At 40.7% G+C, this 27,585-nt stretch overlaps 3 protein-coding genes across 6 annotated transcripts; 1 reads left to right on the top strand and 2 right to left on the bottom strand.

Moving 5' to 3' along the window:
• Positions 1-341: 341 nt before the first annotated feature.
• Positions 342-3,465, bottom strand: LOC124267728 (HIG1 domain family member 2A, mitochondrial-like). The gene is made up of 2 exons (XM_046702718.1): positions 3,144-3,465; positions 342-1,832 (listed from the first exon to the last, which is right to left on the bottom strand). The coding sequence occupies exons 1-2, from the start codon at positions 3,295-3,297 to the stop codon at positions 1,654-1,656; spliced, it is 333 nt and encodes a 110-aa protein (XP_046558674.1). The 5' UTR covers positions 3,298-3,465; the 3' UTR covers positions 342-1,653.
• An 87-nt stretch (positions 3,466-3,552) lies between these two features.
• LOC124267725 (nucleolar protein 16-like) lies at positions 3,553-26,965 on the top strand. 2 transcript variants are annotated; one of them, XM_046702714.1, is made up of 9 exons: positions 3,555-3,904; positions 5,115-5,223; positions 5,835-5,916; positions 7,024-7,130; positions 7,959-8,073; positions 24,232-24,387; positions 25,275-25,381; positions 25,864-25,870; positions 26,359-26,581. In XM_046702714.1, the coding sequence occupies exons 1-9, from the start codon at positions 3,804-3,806 to the stop codon at positions 26,430-26,432; spliced, it is 858 nt and encodes a 285-aa protein (XP_046558670.1). In that variant the 5' UTR covers positions 3,555-3,803; the 3' UTR covers positions 26,433-26,581. The 2 variants fall into 2 exon arrangements, with proteins under 2 accessions (XP_046558669.1, XP_046558670.1); XM_046702713.1 differs by lacking the exon at positions 25,864-25,870 and having other exon boundaries at positions 3,553-3,904; positions 26,359-26,965.
• LOC124267726 (testicular haploid expressed gene protein-like) lies at positions 9,616-23,900 on the bottom strand. 3 transcript variants are annotated; one of them, XM_046702716.1, is made up of 7 exons: positions 23,778-23,900; positions 16,271-16,301; positions 15,795-15,857; positions 15,177-15,314; positions 13,068-13,205; positions 12,296-12,551; positions 9,616-11,289 (listed from the first exon to the last, which is right to left on the bottom strand). In XM_046702716.1, the coding sequence occupies exons 1-7, from the start codon at positions 23,806-23,808 to the stop codon at positions 10,996-10,998; spliced, it is 951 nt and encodes a 316-aa protein (XP_046558672.1). In that variant the 5' UTR covers positions 23,809-23,900; the 3' UTR covers positions 9,616-10,995. The 3 variants fall into 3 exon arrangements, with proteins under 3 accessions (XP_046558672.1, XP_046558673.1, XP_046558671.1); XM_046702717.1 differs by lacking the exon at positions 23,778-23,900 and adding an exon at positions 22,102-22,311; XM_046702715.1 differs by lacking the exon at positions 23,778-23,900 and adding an exon at positions 20,512-20,581.
• Positions 26,966-27,585: the final 620 nt, after the last annotated feature.

The following is a 27,585-nucleotide window of genomic DNA, read 5'->3' as shown; positions in this document are numbered from 1 at the left end:
TGGTGTTAGTAAGACCACCTGTCACCTGGGGGCATAGGTGAGTCCATGATTACACAATGCCATGTAGAAAGTGGTCAAATGTAACATGTTATATTTGGGATTACACTTTCTTAATAAAGTACAGATTCTAGTACTTTTGTTGGGTAGAGTACCATCTGGAATTCGAACCCACACCCTCAGAGTCAGGCACCTAATCACCTCCCCCTATCATCCATTGGTAACTTGTCTTGGACAACATGGGTTGCTTCTCCAACAACCAGTCACTGGCTTTTCTCAGGAAATCTGTGTTCTCATTATCAATAACTAACTAATAATCTTACACAAGTACCATGAACACACTGTTTATATGTTTAACATTTTATTGATAACATAATGCAGCATGTTACAAAGCCATTTAACCTATTTCTTGGTTATAAATACCATCCTCACTTCTCAAATTCAACCTCAATCAATCACACCATTACACGTTACAGATGGGTCAGGGAGAAGGCCAGTATTCCTTAGCCTATTTCCTTTAAATGTTTCTCATCTCAAGACAACAAGACCCTGAATTATCAGGTTAGTGTGGAGCATCATGATGTGAGATTAAAATATCATCCCCTTTTAACAATGTATATACATTAATGTATTGACTATCACAGCACTCATTTAAAAAAAACAAATACCATTTGGTCTGACTGAAGCATTCATCATTCCCTCTGTCAAGTATTAGTAAAGAGCCTTGTAAATACTATGTTAACTTGCATTAAGCTATCAATACATGTACTATCCTTTTGATTCTACTACAGGTAACACTGATTAGAGGTAGACGCAGAGGAAGACAAAACAGTCTGCGATAACTATCCAAAAACTTAGTACTCCTTTGTGATATATTTAATTAGATTTGAATACTAACTTCTGTACCTTCTCTCAAAATGTGAACTCATATCCATGCTGCAGAGAGAGGTAGAGCTTTCACATGAACAGTCTACCATGGAGACAGTTTATCTCAGCTATTGACTTGCTACTGTTACCATGGTAATATGTCAATACAAGGTAGTACTAAAACTGTATGGAAAACAGGCAGTGGTGAAGTTAATTGAATATTGATATCAAGAACACAAAACATGAGGCATCGTCAATATATCCAAATCACACATCTTGATTGTGGACAGTCACAGGCCTCAAAATACTATGTTGAGTTTGATCCACTTCAGTGTGAAGTAATTGTTAAATTTTGCAAGTTTTCATATATCTGAATCACACCTCTTTGTGATTAAGGACAGTAACAGGGCTTAAAATATATCATTTTATTTCACATGCTTCAATGTGAAGTATGAAATAGGTGCCAGTATTTTTTGAAAAGATGCTGTGTCAAACAGATATTATTAGGTTATTATTTCCCTGAGCTGGACAGCATTATACACCTACAAAAATTGTTAAATGCTTACAGTCCAATCTCTATATGAAAACATGTTGTCTTATATATTCTCTAAATCATGGCATGTTTACAACACCATAAATATTGCTCATTTTTACAAGTTCCACTTTGGCAGCTCTATTCCATGTATATGTTGTAATCAGGAGTACTGCCTGTAAGTCTTAAAGCTTACACACAGAGACACAATGGTTACAGCCGCACACCTATACACTGAGAGCACTCTTTAATGTACATCAGTTTTCAGGCTTCTTCTTGGCCTTCAGGGTGCTGTAGAAGACTCCACCCAAGACGGCAAACAAAGTGAATCCTTGTGCACCAATCCTCATTCGCATCATGGTCTGTGATCTGCGCGTGTTTCCAGTCTTCATCTGCCACAGACCATATGACAGGGCAAAAGTTGTCATGGCAACACCTGAAAATATGTGCCTTCATAAAATATTTGTTCGGAACACTGCTGAACTTACCACACATACTGATTTGGGAGAAACATTAATTTGGACATAGTGTTTCACAACCCCAAAACACAATAACCAGAGAATGAAATGTACTGAAGCTCACTTCAATCACAGATATATATATAATATATTGAGGTGCTCAGCATTTTGTCATTGATTACACAATAACAATGTAATTTCATTTTTATTCTCTTAACATATTGTGATGCCCTTTTTTTTATGGACTTGTAGATCTAAAAGTATCTTGAGGAATTTTTCTTCAAAGGAAAGAATATTGTTTACTTCTTCTCCACAAAGAGTAATAAAATACACAACTGAACATACATATTGACTCCTTAATACCATGAACACAGTATGCAGTATCGTCTGGGCGGGGATATACATGCTTCCAAATGACTCAGTACTACTGGTTGAAAGTTGGAATGTGCAAAGAAAAATTTGGTGTTACTGAGCTGTTTCATTGAAGCTGAGGAGAACTTGCTTTTAACCCAACATTTAAACCATTGCCCTCGCATAATTTTGCACCTTACAATATGCAATTACATGTATTACATGCTTGCATTAGTCTAGGATGATGACAAGTTTATAATACTAGCCAAAGGAGATATCATGCCGCAGTTTTAACATTGATAAAAATGATACATGGCTAAATCATGAGCTGGCCGGTAGTTGTTTTATCACATTTGTGACAAGCACCATCTTTGATGTCTTTTAGTGTCGTGCAGCTAGAGGATCAAATCACTGAGATTCCTCACTGGAGAGTCCAGTTCCATAAAAGGATCTTAACACTAAGACGTTTGTAATTCTTTTACATAGACTGACAGAAGTTGTCCTGCTAAGATTGCTTAGTGGAACAAGGCTTATATTCCACCCTTAAACCAAGGCACTGAAGGTCATTTAAGCTCATACCCAGTGTCAATTTGTGCCCGATAAACTGGAGTCTTGCAGCTGTATATGCTGAGTAAACAATAGAGACAAACTTTATGGATTAGATCTACAACTTCTTATTTCGTGAGTGCGACGTTTCGATACCGATTCTTGTACCATACTCCATAGTCAAGCAGGGATAAGACTACACCGTTGCGAAAGGTTGCATATCTTGTAAATCTGTCGATAACATTTTCTCCCCTTCGTCATATCAGCTTCTAAATGCCATTGAAAGAAGTTACACTGTTGCCCAGTTGTGGACAAACTGTCAAGTTGGCTTGTCAGTAACACAAGCATTGCACAGATTACGTTATGCAACTGAACAAAGTGGCCGCATTTACCTATAGGAACAAATGGATTGTCCTTTGTTTTTCTGATAAACTTGTCCTTTAAACCCTCATCGTAGTAGCCAATATCATCTCTTGGAGGTGGTAAATATGCAAATTCTTGAGGTGGGGGTTTCTGTGCCGTATTTGACTCTGTAGAGGTCGCCATTTTAGAAGATAGAAAAGTGACACAGGAACAAATATCCGGAAATAATTCCGTTATGATTTCCCTAAGTTGGTATCTATCAGCTTACAATTAGAAGAGTGGAGTTTTTTTTTTTTAAAGTGTAAAAATGGATTTAGAGTGAAAGAATCGCACTACAATATTTATACGAACAATTATTACATTGGTTTCCACCGATGTACTAATCTCACATTTTGGTAGCGTGAGATCGTCGCAAACATCCGGTTGGAATATAGTAAAATAAATCTGGATGGTTTTGGAATTTTGAATGCTAATATATTTATCTTTATAAATGAAAACTGTATTAGAGTGAGATAACACAGGAGATAGTAACTTGATAGCAGTATGATATAGCAGTTTTAATGTGTTTAACGGCAAAATAGACACTTAGTGTTTTCTTCTGTTTCGGATATGATTCCATACTTTAAGATTTCCACTTTCGCGTCCTTGAGCACGTGTTGATGTTTTGCTTGTTTCTCGGTGACTGAACCATGGCGAGAATACGAAAACAGAGCAGAAATAAGACTTATAACTACACAAAAGACCGAAAGAGAAGCTGGAAAAACAAAAGCAAACAACAAAAAATTACATGGTAAGTCCCTTAGAAACTTTTTTGAAGTGTAAACAGGACACTCTTCGCAGTGGACAACTCAACTTAACTTTGATTGAAGGCAAGATATCTTGTGGATGACAGTTTCTCTGTTAGTTTTAATACACTGTTGTATTATGATGCGATGTTGCAAGTTGTATATCCACAGACTTCTCCCGTGGTTCATTGTAGAAGTTGTCATCCATACACATTGATAAAGCATCTCAATTGTCTGTATTATTTTGACATTTTTATGTCAAAACATCTGAGACTAGTGAGACTGAGAGTGTCTGTCATGGGAATTTGTAACTAGCGATTTTTTCTTTGTCTCTTTGAATCTCACTTTATGCAAAGATGTAAGTATTTAACAGAAGAAACAGTCTAAATTAAATATTGTATCTGGAAATGATAAAAAAAACAAATTGGTAAGTAATATGTAATGTTGACGATGCTAGATCCTTTTGGATGACACTGAAATACAGTACATCAACATAAATCACCTGTTTCGTATGGGAACTTGATATTGCTGAGTGCGGCATAAAACAACAAACAAGACGAAACAAACAGGCTCTTTAAACATCTCCTTGATAGCTTAGTGGATGCACATCAGAGGTCACGAACCAGTCAAGAATTCTGGGATATCATCGGGGTACCCACCAGTAGATAAAAGTAACAACCATTCTCATGGAATAGCTCTGTAAAGTTCATGGCCACAATGCATTGTTTCCACTGTAACCATGGTAACAAATGCACTGGTTATTCTTCAGAAACCATGAACTAATGACCTGTGTATCCTATCTCAACTAATATACAAAATTCAGGATGATTCGGCAAAAGATGTTTTTAATTTTTTGTGACTGTTTTCTCCTTAACTCTCATTCTCCCACCCCAGTGACGCTTTGTCGGGCAGCAGATGGGAAACAAAGACGTATATACTGAGAGCCTTATTGGAAGTAAATGGTTATTACTTATATGTCTTAAGCCGAGTACATTTTCAGTTAATGTGACACCCTCAAACCCTGAGAGCTGTACCACCCAAGTAGAACTGGATGAGGGGGTTTAGTAGTTAGTACGAATGCTAAAATATGGCAAAAAATAGACAAAAATTTGTATATTGTTCATAAATTCAGTACGCGTGTCCACTCAAATGAAATGGGTGGCTCGGAATACTAGTATGTCAGATTATTGTGTATTATGATCTAATGCTTTTCAGTGAGACTGTGAGAGAATCTTGGGATGAGAAGAAGTCTGTGGCACAGAACATGCATGACATGGGACTGTCAGCAGACTCCAACAAGACCATCAGGATCCCCAAAACTAAGGTGTGCTTATTGCTCAAAGCCATTCTCGAACACTTTCTTCAATACACAAGTTTCCTGACTTTCGGTGCAGGCACAGCATTCTCTGTGCATACTGAATAACAAATGCTGGATTGTCTCCCTTGGTATCCCTCACTGTGCTTCTTGTATGGCCTTCACAAGCTGGAGCAAATTCTGGCACTGCAGAGGTCAGCTGTGAACCGTTTTGTCCAGAACATCCAGCGGTGTCCGTTTATTCATGGTCTAATTCAGATTCTATTTTCAAACTTGCCCCAACAGCTATTAATATCCATTTTTAGATATGGAGGATATATTGTGACAAAGCAGAATTGATAGGAGACGGTAGTATTGGGCTTTGTGGAAATATAGTCTATAAAGCATACATGTTCCCATCAACACAGCATAATTACAACTTCTTAATTTTGTGATTTTTTAAAAAACATGCCATTTTTGCTTGAATTTCAGTAGCCATTCGCCAGATGAAATAGGTAGAACTTGAGTCACCATTTTAACCATGTCATGGAGGGTTTCCATCTAATGGAGACAAATTGTATCATGATTGTACCACATGTGTCATATTGTCAGCAGTTGTCATGGTGTTTGTGGTGTTTCAGGAATTTCTGACAAAGTCTGCTGAAGTTGTCATGGCAATGAAATCCAAGAAAAAGAAAGCTCTCAAGCATCATGTTGTTGATGGTAATAAACTCATCATTTCTTTTGTTACTGTGGATATGAGCAGATCTCACCAGCTTAGTATGAGCTTACTGTTATTTCCAGCTACCATGAGACCTGCTTGTCGAAAGAGGCGGCCAACGGGATCAGTTGGTCATTATCGCTGACTTGGTTGACACATGTCATTGTATTCCAATTGCGTAGATCGATGGTCATGATGTTGATCACTGGAGTGTCTGATCCAGACTTTATTATTTTACAGACTGCCTTTAACTAGCTGGAATATTGCTGAGTGTGGGGTAAAACTAAACTCACTCACTCACTCAGTGGGGCATGCAATCATGAAACAACAAACCAATCCAGGTGCCATGATCAGGGTGCCGTTGTACAAAGTGATCTTAACGCTAAGGTTACTGTAACTCCAATACCTTAACATAGGCTTAAGGATAGCCTTAGCGATAAGGTTGTTTTGTACAACGGCACCCAGATTACTACAGCTGATGCTTTGAAGTGAACCTTTGTTGATGGATGTGTATGTTATACATGCCATACTTTGACTCAAAAGAAGTCACATTTGTTGTACGTTTACCTATACTGTTAGTTTCGATCAAAATGTCAAGGCTATGGGAAGCCTCTAACGGTGACTCCTAAAAGTGTTACATGCAGAAAAATATGACAGAGTATACCATAGGTCAATGCTTTGGTTATTATTATTTTAAATATATGTATAGAAACAGGTTAGTTGCCAAAAGGTTACCATGGGGTATCAGAATGACAGTTGGAAGCTACATGCCTGATTTAGTCATGGTCTCTCTGGCTCAATGTGATAAGCATTTGAAAAGGAGTGATTAATGTTGAACTAGTGAGTTAAAATCACTTATTGCATTTTGCAATGCTGAGGCATTGCATGTGTCACACAGTGTGGATGGTTGCCCATGCTGTCAACCACTTTCTTTACCTGACTTGGTTTTGAACAAGCCTGTATGGTAGGGCTTATATTGCTCAGTGTCTGTGTGACATACTGCATTCATTAGTTCCATCATGTTGATAGCATTGTACCGTTCAAAATGCTGAGTAAACTCTTCTGATAGATCTACGTTAGGCTCATCTTACGACATGTTGATGTTTCAGCTCTTGAGAAGCAGGCCAATATTCCACAGGAGGCCAGGCTGCGACTGTCAGACTTGGAGGTCAGATACTGTGTACACATGATAGAGAAACACGGGGAGGACTATAAGGTGTGTGAGCGGATCATTGTAAGATATCATGGAGCTGGCTAAAACAATCAATATTTGAAAATATTGTTGAGGAAAAAGGTTTTTACAACTCTGGTTATGAATACTGACCTCTATGATATTGTGATGCAGTGTTTTTGTAAGCAATCCATGCATAAGTAACCACTCACCAATGATATGAAATATATTGATTTGATTTTTACTTTTTCTCACATATTATCTTCTCTGATATACATCTATAACTGATCAATATCTGTGTGACCTGCATTGATATCCAGCCCTACCAGTGGATGGTTGAAAGTTTGTCATGGCATCTGGCATCAAGATATACTGTCACTGATTTAGCCTGTCAGTAACAGTCTATACCTACCTTGATGCCAGTATGTCTGTGGTACATGACCCTGTGGGTGTACTGAATAGTCACTGTGTTGTATGTATTGTGATACCTGATTGAAGATACATTAATTATATCAGTAGTCTATTGATACAGAGGGGCGGGTGGGGTAGGCTAGTGGTTAAAGCGTTCGCTTGTTGCGTCGAAGACCCAGGTTTGATTCCCAAATGGGTACAATGTGTGAAGCCAATATTCTTGTGTCGTCTGCCGTGATATTGCTGGAATATTGCTAAAAGCGGCGTAACATAGTACTCACTCACTAACCATTGATACAGATGATAAACATCAGATCAGGTACCACAATCAATCAGTAGATACTGTTAACCAGTGTAATGACACCCTTTCCCAATCAAGGTGATTGTGGAACATATATTCAACCTCCTTTAGCAATGTTAAGTAAGCATGGTATACTGATGCAAAGAATAATCTTTTCACAGGCAATGGCACGGGACCCAAAGAACTATTACCAGGATACACCTAAACAGATAAAAAAGAAAATCAACCGATTTAAGAACATTCCCGAGCAGTATGAGGCCTACCTTCGCTCAAAAGGTGAGAGTGGATCTACCATGGAAACAACATGACACGGCACACACATGGGACACTTGTGTCTCCGTCTCTAGAAACAGGTGCTTGTTGAATCGGGGGAACTGGTTCAGGGTTAATACACATGCAGGTGGTGGCACCTGAAACAAGCAGTCCCTCCGTGGCTGTATGAGGGAGCTCTTGTCTGCTAGTGTAGTGACTGGCTTTCTTCTGACAAGACTTTGTATCATACTAACTATAGCTAATGGTCTTGGTCAGTTTCGTATGAACAGAAGATTTCAATAGATTTCATTTTGTGATTCATCAATCTCATCCTTCTTCGCAGAGTAAAGATTAACATGAGACAGTGGAGGAGAGCTCCATGATTTGTTCATGTACATGATGTATGTATATGCTGGTAGCTTTCATGATTCCCATTGTTGTGAATTGTAATGATGTGCCCATTTTATGTCCTTTGACAAATCCAGCAGTATCATGGGCTAGATAGAATGACCTTATGTAATGTGTGGCTTCCACCAAACTAGCGAGGGTGTGCATGTGCTCCCTGGATGGCTAGCCGCCATGTTATCGTTGTGAAGCAAACATTATAAAGGGGAATAACTCCTCTTGTAATTTGATTCCAGTGAATTTACATGCTTGCTAAATGTCCATTGTGAAGAAAAACTTTGATTAATTGTCTGGATTGGGAAAAAATACATTGATGTTAATGTTTGTTATGGTTTAACTATGACATTTTGTGTCAGCAAAATGAAATGTGCTCATTGATATGGAAGAGCGCCTTGTACCTCGACATTGAAAATAAATATTCAGGAAAAAACGTAATTTGAAGGCAATAAATTCTGTTGAATAAATTCAGTGTTTGTTGTGATTGCACTTTGTCATGGTTTAATGTTCTTTGCATATCATCTTCAAGCCTCACAGTTAAACAAAGTTTTCTAATCAGCTATCAGTGGACATTTAGACGAAGTCTGATTTGTTGCAATTCCGTTTTGTTTGTTAACACCACACTCAGCAGTTTCTCAGCTATAGGATGGTGGTCTGTCATCCAGACAATCCAGTGATTAACATCATGATGTGATCTTGCAATTCACCAGATTCAATGATTAATGAATATTTGTGTAGATAGCTCATTGTCAATAGGCTGTTTAGCCATGTGGCGAAAGCGATCTTGGGTAGGGCGTAGATTATAGATCTTAGTTGGAGACAAGATGTGAGCGTGTGTTATTTTACAGTAAATGTTGACACTGAAATGCATCGTATTGACAGTAGCGGTTGACCTTGCTCAGATGAACACTACTAAGCCAACTGTTGTTTATTTCCCGCATCATAGAATTTGCCCTTTTGAGACATTGTCTTCTTCAGCTGATCAACGCCTTTTAAACTTCAGCATTTAATTGTGTTTGTATAAGATGCATCGCTACGGTTCCAGCAACGTTGTGGTTGGGATGTTGGCAGATGGGACACTTAATTATGTCATCTATTGATTAAAACTGCCCTGAACTCCACCACTCAAGTGTAAAAATGAAAACGATCACAAACCCATTTAAATGTTGGAAACAAAAACAATTTATTTACAGCCACAGAGATAGAGACATGTAGGAAAGTTTCAAGGTTATTGCAAATAGAGACATTTGTCATGAAAAAAAAATACCGCACAGGAAATAATGGTCTCTTATTTCATGCTGATGCAATTGAAACTTCTTCTTTGATAGTCACCAGGATAACTAGATTATGAACTAAAGTTGTTTGAAAGGAACATGTTTGCCGAAGTATGCTGGGAAGAACCACAACAGTTCTAACTGCATTGAAGACATTTCTCAAGTCCTATTCCCTCAAGCCTGGTCCTTCTGTGGCCTGTGCTGTGCACAGTGCACGTCAGTGATTACAATTATTTGGGAAAAGTACAAAAATATATAATACATATATACCATATTAGATGGTTTTAGGGTCATATTACCATAGCTAAATTAAATAGGCAACAATAGTGTCACAACATTGCACACAAAATACATCAACACAACTCCTGATAAAAAGCTGTAATACTGAATGGTAATTTAATACTCTGGCCTTAGTTGATGATAGTCCTGAAAAATCAATCCTGAGATTTCAGCAAACGTGAGGTCATGAGATGACAATGCTTATTAATCTTTCGAGTTATTAGTAGTGCATAAATGAGTGGAATAGATGAATGTTGTTAACAATACCAGTAGATCTGTTTGACTTGAATGTGTTTGACCAATCCAGAACCTTGTATCATCGAGTAATTGATATTTTAACACAAAGTGAATTGAATGCATGGCTCTCATTGGTCAGCATCATCACATAGTGTGCTTTGTGTCTCTAAAGCATTTACAATTTTCTCTCCATGATAATTTATGCATGTAAATAACTTGTGAAAATAGATTGTAGTTCGGGTGGAAGACTAACAAAGAAGCAAATATTTGGCCTCAACAATTATACCAAAATCAAAATGGAAGCCATTTCTGTTCAACAATCACACAATATGGTTGGTAATACAGAATTGTCGTTCATGGACATCGAAGAAATGGAAATAAATATTAGATATTGCTACATTAAATCATATACATGGATCAAGAATAGTAGAAATCTTATAAATATAATGTTAGTCCAGTTCAAGAGACCACAAATATCCGATAACCTTTAATCTGGCGTTAATAATTATTGAAATGAGTTCTGATTTCTGAAGGCAGTTAACATTGACAGTGTTTAACTGAACAGGTAATACATTAAAATACAAAATTTAGTTGGAAAATCCTTCAACACACTGATAATGTTTATGGCAATTCTTGTTACAGTTGTGTTCTTTAATTACACATTGTGCTTCTTCAGTATGTTAAATCCCATTTAGCCCTCCTTTATATACTCCAGTTAACCCTATATCCTGTTCGCCCCTATACCCTAGCCATGTTAACCCCTCTGAATTGGCTGTGCCAGGTCTTCGATTCGTCGGGGCACAACACCCTTCAGAGCAGATTCTCTCACTATGAACGCATCAGGATTGAATTGCACATGGTCCATTGATGCTCGCACAATAGGTTGTGACAGTTCCTCCAACCGACTTGAAGCTGCAGCACGTTTTGCTGCTCGTGTGACTGGCCATTCCACCTCCCGGGCAGCCTGGAACCCCTCAGTTGTCCCCTTGGCTCGGGCTAACTCCATGCTTCTTGTACTGGCCGATGAGTTCTTGGCAGCAGCACTCACCTGTAATAGGTTCAAGGAAATGTTGGTGTAAGTGCAGTTTTGAAAAAATAATGAATTGTAAACAGTGATCTGAACCCATAATCATAACCTGGTGTGCCAAAGGGCTGCAACAGTAAACTGCATCTTAGATTATTGGGCCACCTGTTTCCCCTTTAGTACCTGTACCAATGTCAGACAACAGTGAGTGAGTGAGTATGGTTTTACGCTGCTTTTAGCAATATTCCAGCAAGATCACTCCGGGGGACACCAGAAATGGGCTTCACACATTGTACCCATGAGGGGAATCGAATCCGGATGACGAGCGAACGCTTTAACCACTAGACTACCCCACCGCTCTGTCACAGAAGAAGGAAAATGAAGTTGAAATCTTTAAGTCAACACTTGTCATGGCTGCTTTACAGCTTCATATGGGCCACGATTCTGCAAGCTGGGGTACATTATGTGTCAGTTACTGGATTATCCGGTCCAGGCTTGTGTATCTGCACACAGCTGCCTTAAGCTGGAGTAGTGCTGAGTGTGGCATAGTACACAATAATCACCACTTTTGGACTGACTGGTTACATTGAACTTCTATTGTCTCAGTGTATATGGGCGGTGGGGTAGCCTGATGGTTAAAGCGTTCGCTCGTCACGCCGAAGACCCGAGTTCGATTCCCCAGATGGGTACAATGGGTACAATGTGTGAAGCTCATTTCTGGTGTCCCCCGCCGTGATATTGCTGGAATATTGCTAAATGCAGCATAAAACCAAACTCACTCACTCAATGTATATTGTTTGCTCCTCTGGACATCCTCAATGAGGATCATGGTATGACTGATGTTCAGTAACCAATACTTGTCATCATATCCCAATTGCATAAATCAATGCTTATGTCAGTCAGTTGATTTTCTGGTCCATTCTCAATTATTTACTGACTGAAATCGTGTTGCTGGATTTGCTTTTTGTTGTATTAACCAACTAAACAAACAATAAATGACTAGATGTGTCAGACATGGAGTAATACGTACAGTCCATTGTGGCTCTCTGAAGGGCCCTGGGTTCCTTTCTTTGGGTGTGGCGAGCGATTCAACCCTCTCGGATGCCCGGCCTTTGAGAGCAGGAGCAGGTATGACGGTCTGCACCTGTCTGGAAGGCTGGAAGTCTTTATGGTATGGTTTGTGTTGTGCCAGTTGAGTTGTGTGGGCTCGCTCGCCACACTGAGCTGCTCCTTTCTCCACCGTCCAGATGGGACTCGCCCTGCCACAGCTGTAGAAAAAGTCTGGCCTGGAAGATAGCAATAGATGTTTTAAGAATATAAAACGTTTGAGATAAGTGGCTTTGAAATTACCTAGATAGAGGGAAATAAGAACACCAAGCTAAAAGGTTGTGAGATAACAGAGGTAGATAAGTGTTAGATAACCAACATATACAGGCGTGAGATAAACAAGATATATGGGTGTGAGATAAACAAGATAGATGGGTGTGAGATAAATTAGATAGATGGGTGTGAGATTACTGAGGTAAAAAGGTTGTGCAATAAGTCGGTTTCAGGTTTTTATATCTAGTCATTAGGTAGTTGGTAAGTAGCTTAGAGATATCTTGGAGTACCAGAAACAATGTAACTGCCTTTGAAATGACTGGATTTCAGGATACCAGATAACTGATAAATTAAGTAAGCCTGAAGTATGAATCAGCAACCGTGTCTAAAATGAACGAACGTATATGAACAGACCACATTTAGCGACAGTGCATGGGTTGCAGTCGGAGACAAAGAGAGAAATCCAAAGTTGCTATGACTACCTGTGTTCCAAATATTCCTGATGTGTCCTCTTTGGTTTGGCAAGTTCTGTGACTCTCTGCGATGCGGATGTCGCCATGGCTTTAGGACTGACGTTCCATAGCACCGACGACCTCCCACAGCTGTAGAAGAATATTGGACTGAAAGCAGAAAAAGGATCTGAACTCTGCAGTTTGAACGGTTGATACTGACGAGTACCGGAACGAGTACCGGAATGATGATGGAAAATATCGACTTTGAGGTCTGGTGGAGAAGACGTCTGCAAGGAAAGTGGAAGATCGATTCGCGCAACAGACGTCAAAAAATGGCACTTGTTGGTTCCATATCTGGCGCTTGGAACCGACATCAATATGGACTAGTACAAGGAGTCCTGACTGTGGGCGGGAGGAGCGGGTGTTAGATCGACTCGTCTGCATCTGAATATTGCATAATATGTAAACATTCTCATTTTGACATAAAGGCATCGGAATTGTCAACGTGTACACCAATAGCATCATGAGAGTTGCTCATTCAGCCAATTGGAACACCAAAAGCCTGTCTTTGCCAACGATTCATACGGTTCAAGATTACAACAAACCGTTTAAAAGCCACCAGACCACTTCATGTTGTGTTTCAGAATAACAAAAGAACTCTTCGTAAAAGACTATCGGTACCATCTTCAACACTTACTGCTTAAAGTAATCCCGCTGTATTCTCCCTACCCACAGATACTGACTAACCGGACCGCTGCCTTGTTGTCAAGTGAAACAAACGCTACAGTGACGCTCAAAACCTCCTACCCCTGGTCTGATGAAACGAGACCTTGTTAAGTCCGTAAACCGACGCCTCATTCTTTTTCGGGGTGGGAGAGCAGAAATCTAGGTTCACATCTGCCCGATCAACTATGGTATCAACCCCACCACGACACCCGATCCCATCGCCGTCGGTGCTGTTACAGATGCATAAACGTAACGCTGATTACCCTTTGAAGACGCTTGGCACAGTTCCATGACAGCCCGTCAGTCCGTTCAAGTCTTTTGTTGTAGGTCGGTAACAGTAATGACGGATTGATACACTGCTATCATCGAGGTGTATTAGTAACAGTTCTTGTAACACGAGTTGTGTATTAAGAAGCTTACCGTGCACAGCCCATTGCTTCCTTTCACAGATTACAAGAGTGTTCAATTGTATGTCGATGACACGGTGTCTGTTTCTGATAAGGCATTTTGGTTCACAGACTGCTGAAGCGTGGAACACACGATCTGGGATCACGTATTAGATGCCTGGTGCACTTAAGGACATTTCATACGATCATGCGGAATACGTGCTGTTTGTGCTAGGCACGGATATCAATTTATGAGAAATCGTAATGCGCTTCAGCTTTGCGTGTACCCAATTCAAACACTTGCTGAACTGTTCTGCTTACTATTGTCAGATTTAATCAAGTTCTGTTGATTTAATGGGATAAGTTGGTTAGATTCGGTATTTGGGCTAGATGACAACCTGTATTTATTGAATCATGATGTCCCGCGCCCAACATGTCTTTGTAATATTGGTGGTATGTTCGGGAACACCGTCAATACTTCATAGGTTTAAGTACACGCTACGTTCCATGGCTGAGGAAAGTGTATTCAAACTATAGATTATTGAGCCTTCAAGTTGGTGTTCGACCAATATATGGTTTGCTAAAAATCAAGCTGACCCGATCCGACCTCTACCTTCCTGTATAGTGGTGACGTAATACACCGTTACTTGGACGGGGACAGTCCGCGTAATTAGCACGTTAAGATGATGTTCAAGATGAGGGGTCCATCAGTTCGTTATGGCGGCAGCTGAAGGTAGTAAACCACGCTGGACTCTTCTAACGTTCATACCGAATGAGGGGCGGTGGGGTAGCCTAGTGGTTAAAGCGTTCGCTCGTCACGCCGAAGACCCGAGTTCGATTCCCCACGTGGGTACAATGTGTGAAGCCCATTTCTGGTGTCCACCGCCGTGATATTGCTGGAATATTGCTAAAAGTGGCGTAAAACCCAACTCACTCACTCACTCACTTGATGACTGGGCCACATGTGCATCCCCAACGCTGTGACCTGGTACACAAACATGCATAATAAAGCAAAGAGGGAACTAACTGATTGTCTATGTTGGTTTCTTTCTGGAAGTTTCTTTTTGGTGTGGCTAGCTCCGATACCCTGCTTGAGGCGACTGTTGTCCTGGCAGACTTGGGGATCGGCCAGAGCATGTCCTGGGTGCCCCACTTCACATTCGGCCTGAAAGTAAACACCCTCCTTCTGTTAAACTGCATACCGACATCAGCTATACGTGGCAACACCTAGGACTCAGCTGAGTCTTACTGTGGGTGACACTGGGAAGTACAGACAGGTCTATGGGACGGATATAATGTCAAAGGGATCCCACACCGACGCTTCCATCTTTTAACCACCCAGTAAATGTTTGCATACGTATTATATTCATGTTTACATGTGGACACGATATGTGGAGGATGTTTTCACTGTTTGGGGAGGACAGATGGGTTGTTTTCGTTTAATATGATCCGATTACTTGTGCTGAGAGTATGTCTCTACCGAGCAGGGAGTAAAAGCAAGGTGTGCTTAGTCTTAACTATATATACACCGACAACACCTCGGTTAACACATGGCACAATTTGCCCTGGAATAGATTTAAGCCCCACAAGGTCAAGACTGATCATTTGTTCAGTGCCAGAGATGTAATTCTGTGACGTAACTCACCCGACGCTGGTCCACCATTCCACTTTGGGCTCCTTCGGTTTGGACAGCTGCAGAAGGCGATCCCTGGAAGGCAATATGGTGACACTGGTTACTTACATAAATAAATACGACGGAAGGTTTGCTTATATTATGATGTAGGCTTGATGTAGAAAGCTTAACTACACTACTTCCCGTATCTGTGTCGAGTGGCCACCAAAAAAATGTCGCTATAAGATCGACACGGGCGGACCTTAATATTTACTGAGTCGAACTTTGTTTCATGTGGAGTTGGAGCTATCCAGGTTTCCCTTGCAACAACTATGGACCTACAAAAATCGATCTCAATTTGTTTGGCAGTCTTCCCTCATTTGGAGTTCCTCAGACCTATCCAGGTTACCTTCTTCAGATAATGTTGCTAAAACGCCTAATGAATTCAGTATTAGATTGTCATTGACTTAAATATGCTGGAATATATATTAGAAGCTTGGTTGTCTTACCTCCCCCGTTGCCGAATTCGTTCGAATTCCGCTGAAAGGAAAGTACAGTTGAGGTTAAAGTGGGAACAAAGCTTACTATAAAGTTAATACAATATAGGTAAATCGTATGTTGCTGTAAGTGTACACAATTGAGGCTTCACATCTGAAAAGTGTTTCTACGAATCAATTGGGGATTTGAAACCTAAACGAATCAACTGACGGTGGATAATATACACCTCACCGTTACAGGGTTTACCTTCACAGCTGTATAACACAATGCTTCGTTGTAAGTGTGATATTCAGGAGCAGTATGACCATATACACCTCAATAGTGTGTGAGTTTGGTTTTACGCCGCTTTTAGCAATATTCTAGCAACATCCCGGCAGGGGACACCAGAAATTGGCTTCACACATTGTAACCATGTGGGGACTCGAACCCGGGTTTTCGGCGTGATGAGCGAAAGCTTTAATCACAAGGCTACCCCACCGTCCCACACCTCTATAGGATAGGGATGCATGCCACGCTCAGAACCACCAGTGTCGGTTTGATATACCAGACATGTGACATGGTGAAACCCGTTAACCCGGTCGATGTGGTTCCATTGTCAGAGTCAAGTGAATGCCTCGGAGTAATTCCCATTTCTAGCAATGATGGCTATGGTGCAATGGACATTATGAAGACGTTGCAGAAGGTAATCTTCAAAGGGCTCTTGGGGCGGTGGGGTAGACTAGTGGTTAAAGGGTTCGCTCGTCAAGTCGAAGACCCGGTTTCGATTCCCCACATGGGTACAATGTGTAGCCCATTTCTGGTGTTCCCCGCCGTGATATTGCTGGAATATTGCTAAAGGCGACGTAAAACTAAACTCACTCAAAGGGCTTTTTGGTATGAACGGGTTCCGAATTGGCAAGGTCTCAGTGTATGCAGTCAAGAAGTAGTGTTGAAAGGGATAGGCTGTAAACTCAAGCGTGAAGCTCCATGTGTAACTGATACGCCGTGTCCAGGATACCGGTCTCTGTCACAGACTGGGCCACCGGGGATTAGGTGTACAACATTCACGGGTATGGACTGTGGTTAATGACCTAGTTTGCTGTCGTTCATGTTGTAGCGTACATAAAAAGAATTAGCATGGGTTAATTCATTTAGGGAGAGTTGTGGGTTAGTTTTGTTGACAACTGTTGCCATGTTAACCTCATTAGTTCACACGGAGATATTGTTCAAGTCAAGGCAATAACAAAACCAATAGCCGTGATGTTAATGATAAGTTTGCATATTCATGACAGGCGTCATCCATATTCCAACCTGTGGTCTTAACGCCGGACACAACAAATACGTAAGTTCATCGTGAACTCATACACGAGAGAGGATATATGTATACGTATAACGAACACGCAGATTATACAATGTACAATCAATACCCTTATCACACAATTCCAGTGACTTGGGGTACTTTGCTCATCGGCCATGTCCTACTTGCGTGTCTGACATAAGTCAATAGAAAATTCATTGTTACATTCGATCTCTTCAAAAGGCCAAAGGCTTCTTAAATCTTGGGTAAATGTGTGTTCAGGCGTGGTTATACGTCGACTGTCGCAAGTCGTGACAACCCAATTTGTGGTTGTGCTGTGTCAAGGGAAGGGGGACAAGAGCATTGTGTCACAAAACGTTTTGAACGTAGAACAGCAACCATAAGTATATACATATAATAGGTGTTTCCGACAATCGTAGGGCGTTGGGGTAGCCTGGTGGTTAAAGCGTTGGCTCGTCACGCCGAGGACCCGGGTTCGAATCCCAACATGGGTACAATGTGTGAAGCCCATTTCTGGTGTCCCCCGCCGTGATGTTGCTGGGGAATATTGCTAAAAGTGGCGTAAAACCAAAACTCAGTCAGTCAGTCAGTCAGTCCGACAATCGCAACTGCAAGATTGTGCCATTCACCGAATGTCTCTGACATTCACGGCATATTGTATGTTTGGTCGTAAGTTGGCGGTTTAAAGATGGTGTTATTACTGTGAAAATAATTCTAACTTGTGGCGACACTGATTCACGGTGTCCTCGGACAGCTGATATCAGTTTGTTCCACTGTGTTGCGCGTGCGGGATATTTGATTTTCGCTTGAAATTATCCCCAATAACATCGATTGTTTTTCGTCCAAATCTTTGAATGAGGAAGGCATATAGCCACGATCTCAAGTATCAGGCCCCGTCGTTGCGTGTCTAAGTGTGCAATTGTAGAAGTGTTAATCACGAACGTTACAGTTCGTCTTAATGGCAGTGTGTATTGATTATCTCTCACGAACTTATCAAGGCTCATAGGAATGCACCCGGATCGATTGCTATGGGTAGATGTTTAGTGTAACACCGGTAACCGTAACTTATATCAATATATGATAGTGACAGTGATAAATGAGTTCATTGATCTGAACAAAACTGGAGGTTGCAACTGGTCTAAATACGTTTCGACAAGTACGTTACCATTCCGTAACAATAATTAGTTATTCCGGACAATGTTACTGTGGAGTGATTTAATGGAACGGATCCTTCCAAATTAGCAGTGTTTTATTATAGTATGATGCTGTAATACTTCCCGAACACTTGATGTCATCGCTGTTTAGTCGTGATTCATGAACACCTGCTCAACATATTGCCAAATCGTACAATCGACTTATTATGCAGCAGCATTTCTTATAACTATGGCAACGGTTTTCGTTGCTTGTAGGCGACGTTATTCTGCTATCCTACAAGTCTCTATGTGATGCTACGGGAGTAGGGCGCTGAATACCCCATGGACGCCATGAAGTAGATTCCTGAAGTGTAACCTGTTAACTGTTTACCACGCTATATGACGACACTATCAGTATCACCCGTTGGTGTAACCACTTCACAGAACAAATAGTGTTAATCAGTGAATAGTCTGCATTACCTTACGCGAGGGAAACATACATCTTCAGGTGCCGTATCCCCATCCCATCATGTAGACTCGTAGATATTGGGGTGGTTGGACTGACCCATGAGGGGTACGTCATACAAGCTCTGTATGTACCGGGGTGGTTGGACTGACACCCATAGGGTACGTCATGCAGGGTCTGTATATAATGGGATTGTTGGACTGACACTCGTGATGTACGTCATACAGGCTCTCTATATAACAGGATGGTTGGACTGACACTCGTAGGGTACGTCATGCAGGCTCTGTATATACCGGGGTGGTTGGACTGACACTCGTGATGTACGTCATATAGGCTCTGTATATACAGGGGCGGTTTGACTGACACCCGAAGCGTACGTCATACAGGTTCTGCATATACTGGGATTGTTGGACCGACACTCGTGATGTACGTCATATAGGCTCTGTATATATCGGGGTGGTTGGACTGACACCCGAGGGTACGTCATACAGGCTCTGTATATACCGGGCTGGTTGGACTGACACTCGTAGGGTACGTCATGCAGGCTCTGTATATACCGGGATGGTTGGACTGACACTCGTAGGGTACTTCATGCAGGCTCTGTATATGCCGGGGTGGTTGGACTGAATTATGTGGGGTACGTCATGTAGGCTCTGTATATACCGGGATGGTTAGACTCAATAATGTGGGGTACGTCATGTATGCTCTGTATATACCGGGATGGTTGGGCTGACACTCGAAGGATACGTCATGCAGACTCTGTATATACCGGGATGGTTGGACTGACACTCGTGATGTACGTCATACAGGCTACACAGTACACATCAGAGTGATGGGACTGGCACTCGTATGTATGTTGATTACTGATCTACTGACATGCTGTTTTAACACACCAAACGGGTTATGTGTAAGAGGAGTTAATAGTTCCTTCTCTTCATTCAAACAGAGTAACGAGTGCTAATAGGTACAAGCCAACCAACAGAAAGGGATTATTCAACAAAAGAAACACGTGTAAATGCACGACATTGTGGGTTAATGGTGAGTCTGTTCGTGCATCCTTTCTACCTTTGTCAGGGAAGCCTTCTCCACGCGATTCCGTCTCGTCTACTTCTATAGAAAAAGAATGGCGTTAATATCATGAAACATGCATGATGAACTTGTCGGTATGTACACATAGTTGGGTGTGCTGGAGCATCTCGGTACAGTAATGTCCCTCTGTTCGCAGTAGGCATGGATGGTCTGAGGCTGCTTCAGACTGCTATGGGACTATACACACATACACGTACCGCTTAATTAATATATACTATTCTGGTTATGCTGTGTGAGATGATAGATGTACGATAAAAGAGAAACTACCTCGACTAGCACTGGCTTCGTTCCTCCTGTAAAGCAAAGACATCGTTGCAGACTTCAGAAGTCGTAAGAGCTGTTATGAAATGAGGTCTGACAGTGGTAATCAATGTTTGACAAACATGGAGGCGATATGGCTTAACTAATCCCTCCACCCTACCCCCTCCGTCAGTACCCCTTACACCCGGCACCCACGTAGACCCATGTATTGATTATATTTGTTGGGACAGGGAAGCATGTGAAGAGAGGGCTTGTTGGCGGCCAGGGCTGGCCGTGCCGGGGGATACATTGATGAGGCAGTCTTCAAGGATGTTGGTATTCTCTGTCCAGTAAATGCACATGGACGGGAAAATTGCCAAAAGAATATATACTTTTGTTGAATGAACCTGTCCTAACTGACAGGAGCGGTTGGTTTAAATATGTCATTGATGACTTGTTAGAAATGCAATAGGCTTTCACGGTCGCACTCGAAATGTTGAGTGTGTCGAGTTACTACCAGATCTGTCTAATGTCAGACGGCTCTTATCGGTTCTCAGAAGCACTTTTATCCCGTCCACCTTTGAAGTATGTCTTGAGCGAGTGGATTTCGAGCACACTATTGAGCTGTGTATCTGGACAGATATATTTTATACACCAGTTTCTAAAACACGAATATCTTTTTAGAAACTGTTTCTGACGAAAGCTTTCTTTTCTCAACCATATAGATATAATCAGTCCGTTAAATTTACTATGTGAACGGGGACTTTGAAATACACCAGTCACATCTAGGACGTTGTGTGTGAGTTTGTTGCTTACGACGTTATTTATTATTTAAGCCTTTAGCTGTTGTGTTTACAATCTTACAGCATTATTGTTGGTATGGATTCCTACAGTGGTCATAATATACTACAGGGACGACGTCGCGACCTTTTCTCGGCTACCACAACATAAGCTGAGATTAGGTGGGTTTATAAAACATTTATGTAGATTGTCAGATAGCATTTCAATCAGTCGATATTACCTGACAGTTTTGTCAGTGCGTCTGTTCAATTAATCAGTACTATTGATCTTTTTAGTCGCACATTGCTTGGGAGACTCATAGTAACTTAGCAAAACACTGAATTTGATCGGAGTGTATGTTTGTTGATTTGCTGGTACTCCCACAAATTTTAATTAACTCGCAGAAACTTCAATTATGAATGGCCAATGCATGTATTAGAGTCATGGTTTTGTCTCATGTGCAATGGTCAGGTCTAGAATTGTTATATACAGTATAACAAGCAATGGCAACGATTAAAAGATGATCATTCTTAATTTCATTATTAGTTACGTTTATATGTTATGATGGCTGTAACCGGATATTTTTCATGGTCCAGTGACTTACTGTAATCGACTCATATCAGTTTAGTTTTATTGACTCGTATCAGACAAGACCTTTGCCGAGCAGTCGTCGACTTGGTCCGTCAATTAATCACACTATCAAAACTACCCTTCAGTGGTATCGGGTTTCGTTGATATAAACCTAATACCCATGAAGCTGAAATTCTAGCAAGCCACTACACGGATCATATACACCTGAATTTGTCCTTATAATAAAATAGAGTAATATGATCCTACCTGACATGGTTGTGTTTGTTGCAGGGCTTCTCGGTGCGTGTTCCACCTGTCCTATCTCGTCCCTCCAGTTTGACTACTCCATTGTAACAGCTCGGCTCCTACCCCAACGTCACATAGCAACACACGCGCTTGTTACGTCACGTGACTTTGATCCTCTTAACACGCGATCATTAGTTGGATTATCGAGATTATCCCGGTGCGAACGTTGGCGAGTGTAGAAGGGGGAGCAAGGGAGGGTGGTCTTAGCGACCGATAAGAAGGGGATATTGGGTAGCCGGTTACTAACATCATGCAAGGCGTGAGACTATCGCTTTGACTATGGATTGTGATAGGACAGTGTTGATGATTTAACAAGCAAAAGGGACATTGTATTTTATTCTTGAAAACTTGTTTTTTTAAGTTGCGTGAGAGCAGCTTCATTAAAGAAGACTCTTTAAAGTGATACATTAATATAGTAAACGTATTAGTAAGAAAATCGAGTATCTATATACTGTAGATTTTGATTTTGACGGCATCAACAAATTATTTTGAAACAAGACCTCTGACCGGAATGCGTCATGGAATTAATGCAGGTATCCCCACCTTTGGGAGTCTAATAGGTAAATGATAACACCATGACTGTAGACTTAGACGTTTGAGTTTGAACTGGTATGAGCAAACCATGCTTGTGATAATATATGACTAACGGAATCGAGTGATCAGGCTCTCTGACATGGTCGGTGCGTGGCATTATATCCTAATTACTTCGACCGATTTTCACTATGTCAATCATTGGATTGTCTGGTCCAGAATCGATTATTTCCCGACCGCCGCTGTGTATCTGGAATGTTGCTGAATGAGGCTTTAAACAACAAAGCAGACAAACAGGAATATTTTCAGCAGCAAGACTGTCGTAAATTCCATTTTCCAAGTACATGTACACATACGATCGCCTTAATACTAAGATCTTTGTAGTGCGAGGAACCTTCTCCTGTAACATGTTTACTGCCTGTGTAATGGAGAAAACAAACGACATTGATCAGTATTGATCTGTTATAGACAGCTTGATCAAAGACTATTTCTATCTCTTTGCTTCCTTTATGTCCTCAATTAATGTTCTAACTTAATTTAGCACGTATTATACGTTTGCGTTCAGCTAGAATACATGTATAGCATATGATCACCAATGGTACAGTTCTGTTTTTTTTGGTAATAGGTGTAATTATAATTATCGATGATTTTTTAAATATTGTTTTATTCCACTGATATGAAAGTCTCTAATACATTACATTTTGAATTACATTTGTCATCGAATTTCTCGTTAACTTGAAAGATTAGCAGAGAATGGTTCTGCCATTGCATTAATTTGATTGACCGACATTGGCAGATAATAACTGACTAGTTACAGGCCGGAAGCCTAATTTGTACGTTTACTTGAACTTCTGTTGTGTTCGTGGTAATAGACAGTATATGGAGCAGCATAATACAAGGTAAAATATTTGTATTATTATTCAAACAAATTCTTGCTTGTTTCATAGCTCGCGTAATGAAATTGAGACATGTAGTCTGAGAGACATATGAAATATTTTGATACTTTTCAAGCGATGAAGGTTTGGAAATATTACCATTTCGGCTCTATAAAAGTCTAGTCTTATTATTTTTACATTGACGAATAAAACATCTACATCCACTCTTACCTGGCGCGCCTTCTGAAACGCCGGCTGCCATTATCTCTACATCATACCATTATATGTGTGAGCACACCGGGCATGGGAGATTCGTCCGACTGTGATGACGTCATAGAATAATGACGTCACTGTTTTCCGAGTTGTATTTTTACATAATCGCGGCGTTGGCACTTATGATATATATAAGCAGATTCATACAGTTTGCAGATTTTATCTTCGATTTAACCTCACTGAACCCAAAAGATACACAGTCAATCCTTTATATATTATATGTGACACATTTCTGACGTCATAAACATATGACGTCACAATCACGACTTCAACACAGGCCGGTGTCATTTTGTCTTCGGTGTTGAGCAGAATTCTGCGACGTTATCAGTTGGTAAAGCAATTTCAGTGTTGGTGTTCAAGGTACCTGTTGACCCAGCAGTAGGTTCTGATTGTGTTCCGTCTTCTTCCACAGTATACCTGTCCCCGCTCCCTGGTGGCGCTGTCGTGGCACAAGTAAAGATGACCGGTGGCCGCCGCATCACACGGGGCTATGAGGCTGGGAGGAGGAACGGACACTTCAACACCACCCCTCCCCGCGCCGACAGCAGCAGCAGCACTGGGACGACGGGTGTGTAGTTGATAGAGGATATTTGTGGGGATTTTTTTGGTCAAATAACGTGTATGTCCTTCGTGACCTGGCCATATTGATGTTTTCATGATTTCAGCAGCCATAAAGTTAGTTGTCAAAGGTTGCCTGCTCATGAGATGAGATAAACACTTGGAAAGACAGGTGTCATGTGTATTATAAAGTATATTTCTTGTCTTTTTCATGCGTTTATGGTCATTAGGTGTACGGAAATTATTTCCAGTATTTCCATTCAGCTCGATACCTACATAGTTTTCGTTGTACGAAACAGTTCTCATCACAAATTGTACTGCTATGTCGCCATACATTTCGATGTGGATAGTGATGTTGTTATATAGACAATACGATGCATCGAGATACATAGAAGGACACGATGTGTGCTATGTAAATACACATATCTTTCCATACAAAATGTGCAGTCCGTAGTTTTCAACCTCAAAAATTGTAGTAAAAAAATTGTTAACACTGCAAGTAAAATCGCTGGAGTCAGAATGAATGTTTATCATCAATATATGAGCGGCAAATCGTGAATCAAGCTGTCAAAATCATATCTGACCGTACTCACTACTTATATTCGGAATACACCCTCCACCCATCAGGCCGCCGCTACAAAGTTCCAATTGTGAAAACTAAGAGAGCCCGTACATCCTTTATTCCAAGTACCATATCTCTCTTAAACAAATGTGAAGGTACCTAAATCAAAGAATTTATGTAAATATGTTTGGTATCTCTCTAATGTGTCAGTAGCTCTGCTGATGTAACACAAATTCCTGAAAAGGCATTAAAGTATTCTTCTTCTTCTTCTTCTTCTTCTATATATCGCATAATTACTGACACCAACTGATGCACAATGACTGATATTTTGCCAGAGCGGGTCATGTCACGTGTTAAACGGAAACTGAACTTCGGCAGAAAGCCTCCCAAGGAAAGGGACTTAACTCCTAACACCTCCAGTACAAGCAAGGCCAGTAGAAAGGTGAGCAATTTGTTTAAATCAGTACGAAGCAGAATATCTAAAGAATATCGACCTTAATAACCCTTTTTCGCCATTTTTATCTCACGTATCATTATTTATCCGTACATTTTCGATTGTCTCTCGGACACCGATTCAATAATATCAATTGCTTAATATCTTATTCATTCGTCACCTAACGCCCTTTTCGTAACGCGCAAGCAATCGCCATTTGGCTTGTCCCGGAATAACATGATTTGGTCATGGATGGATAGAGCGGTCGCTAAAACAATTCAATAATAAGCAACTGGTTAGACAGTATAATTTCCTTTATTGCTGAACCATTTTGAGACTCGAGTCCCGTTTAGAGTCTACTCCCGTTTACTGACGAGGGATTTAGCTATTCGAATGAAGTGCGTGTCTAGATATAATCTCCATGGGAGTTATGAATCGATGTGTCAGCTCTTTATACATTTGTGTATAGTTTGATCATGTTTACATTTCAGATTGCTGGTAACTGACAGTTTTCCATTTTAGACCCAAATACGTTTTAACAACACCTGTCTATACCTGCTGTGGCCAATGGGGCTACTATCATACTGAACAGTTGTTCAGGTCTTAAATATATGAAAACATCTTCGAAATGAAAAGGGGAGTTTCACTTTGTAATATAAAATATTTGATCTTTTTTCGTTTTGAAACATATGGTTTCAAGCCAATGGGCCAAATTGGATTTCGCAGAAGTTAGAACAGAATACTCAAAAGGCGGTCTCCATTACTCATTTGTACAATGCCTTAAGCAGTCTGTAGTGTCATCGCCTGTGATAGTGCTGCTAAAAGTCAACATTGAACTGCTCATCGTTTACATATATACCAATGCCAATACTTTCGACCACAATTTGGGGGTACCGTAGCTTTATGAATTTCGAAATTGTGAAAGGCCAGTGTTCTTTTATGGTTTTACAAGGCGATATCAACGACTGATTTATCGTTGCCAATAGAAATCGAAGACCGGTTCAAGGATCCAAAATCTGAAAAGATCAGTTCGGAGAACCGGAAACACAATCAACCGTGAACTGCGCAATCTCCTGAACTCTGCTGTGACTGTGATACTTCCTGTGCGCCTCCGTTCCGATATGCGCCGCTTAGAGCGCACCGGAAGTACTAGTGGCGGGAAGAGGACAACAAGTCGTGAAGGTTACCCAGTCAAATCATCCCAGGAAGTGACCCATCTACCCAAGAGACGCAGCAGGCACAGATCCAAGGAGGTTGTAACTGGTAACATGATTGTGAGATGAAATACACCACTTGTATGTTTAACACCACTGTTTTGATCGGTTGTATTCTCCGTTTGTCACATTTTTGTCGAAGACTTCTCGCGAAAACGTCAATGAGACTTCAGTGTAAATATCCTTGTTTCATAGTGTACATTAAATAACTTCGTATTTTGTTATTTTCCCCTGGCTTTCCAGTTGTTGCACCTACAGCTGTTTACGTAATGGCCTCTGGTCGTAATGTTGTTTGTTGTTTAAGTTTGTTGTAAATATTTTGCATCCACCCCATTTACTTGTTATTTGTTATCGTATGTGATGCGTCTTTGGTTTGCAAGCTGGTAAAAATACCATGTTTCTATTTTGTTTAACTTGTCCTTGTCATGAATGTGTAAAGACAGAGTATATTTGACCAGCCGTGTTTCAGATGATTGTTTACATATGTATCGGTTAAAAGCATAAAAATATCAGTTTGTCATTCTCACTAGAGAATGCATCGCTTTTCTGTGCTAACCACGGCAGTGAAATGGTTATGAACAGATTACCCCCATGCTTGAAAAACAACCGAGTGTACGGGAAATCAGCTGATTAGGTTCTACGTATCCACAGACACATATATTTACAGAACGGTTTGCTGGAATATTGCTGATTGTTTCATAAAATACTCAACACGGAGCTGACTGAATGGTTTCAAAATCGTCAACTACGTTGTACGAGCTTTGTGTAGCGCCAGGCAGTTCACAGTGAAACTTTGTCATATCAATACTCACATTACCCTGTGAGATCCTTATTAAAAGACGTCCTCAGCAACCCATTACTGTCCTGAGAAACGACTGACGGGATCAGGTGGTTAGTCTTTGCTGATGCATGTGTTGTACAGCTGGAATAATGCTGTGAACGACGTTAAACAACAAACAAACAATCTAAGTGCTGTCGATGAATGATGTAGATAACGGA

The sequence above is a fragment of the Haliotis rubra genome, unplaced genomic scaffold, assembly GCF_003918875.1.
Source record: "Haliotis rubra isolate DU_JTF1 unplaced genomic scaffold, ASM391887v1 Scf1332, whole genome shotgun sequence".
Lineage (NCBI taxonomy): Eukaryota > Metazoa > Mollusca > Gastropoda > Lepetellida > Haliotidae > Haliotis > Haliotis rubra.
The sequence above is the reverse complement of the archived record's forward strand: the minus strand, read 5'-3'. Positions and strand labels throughout refer to the sequence as shown.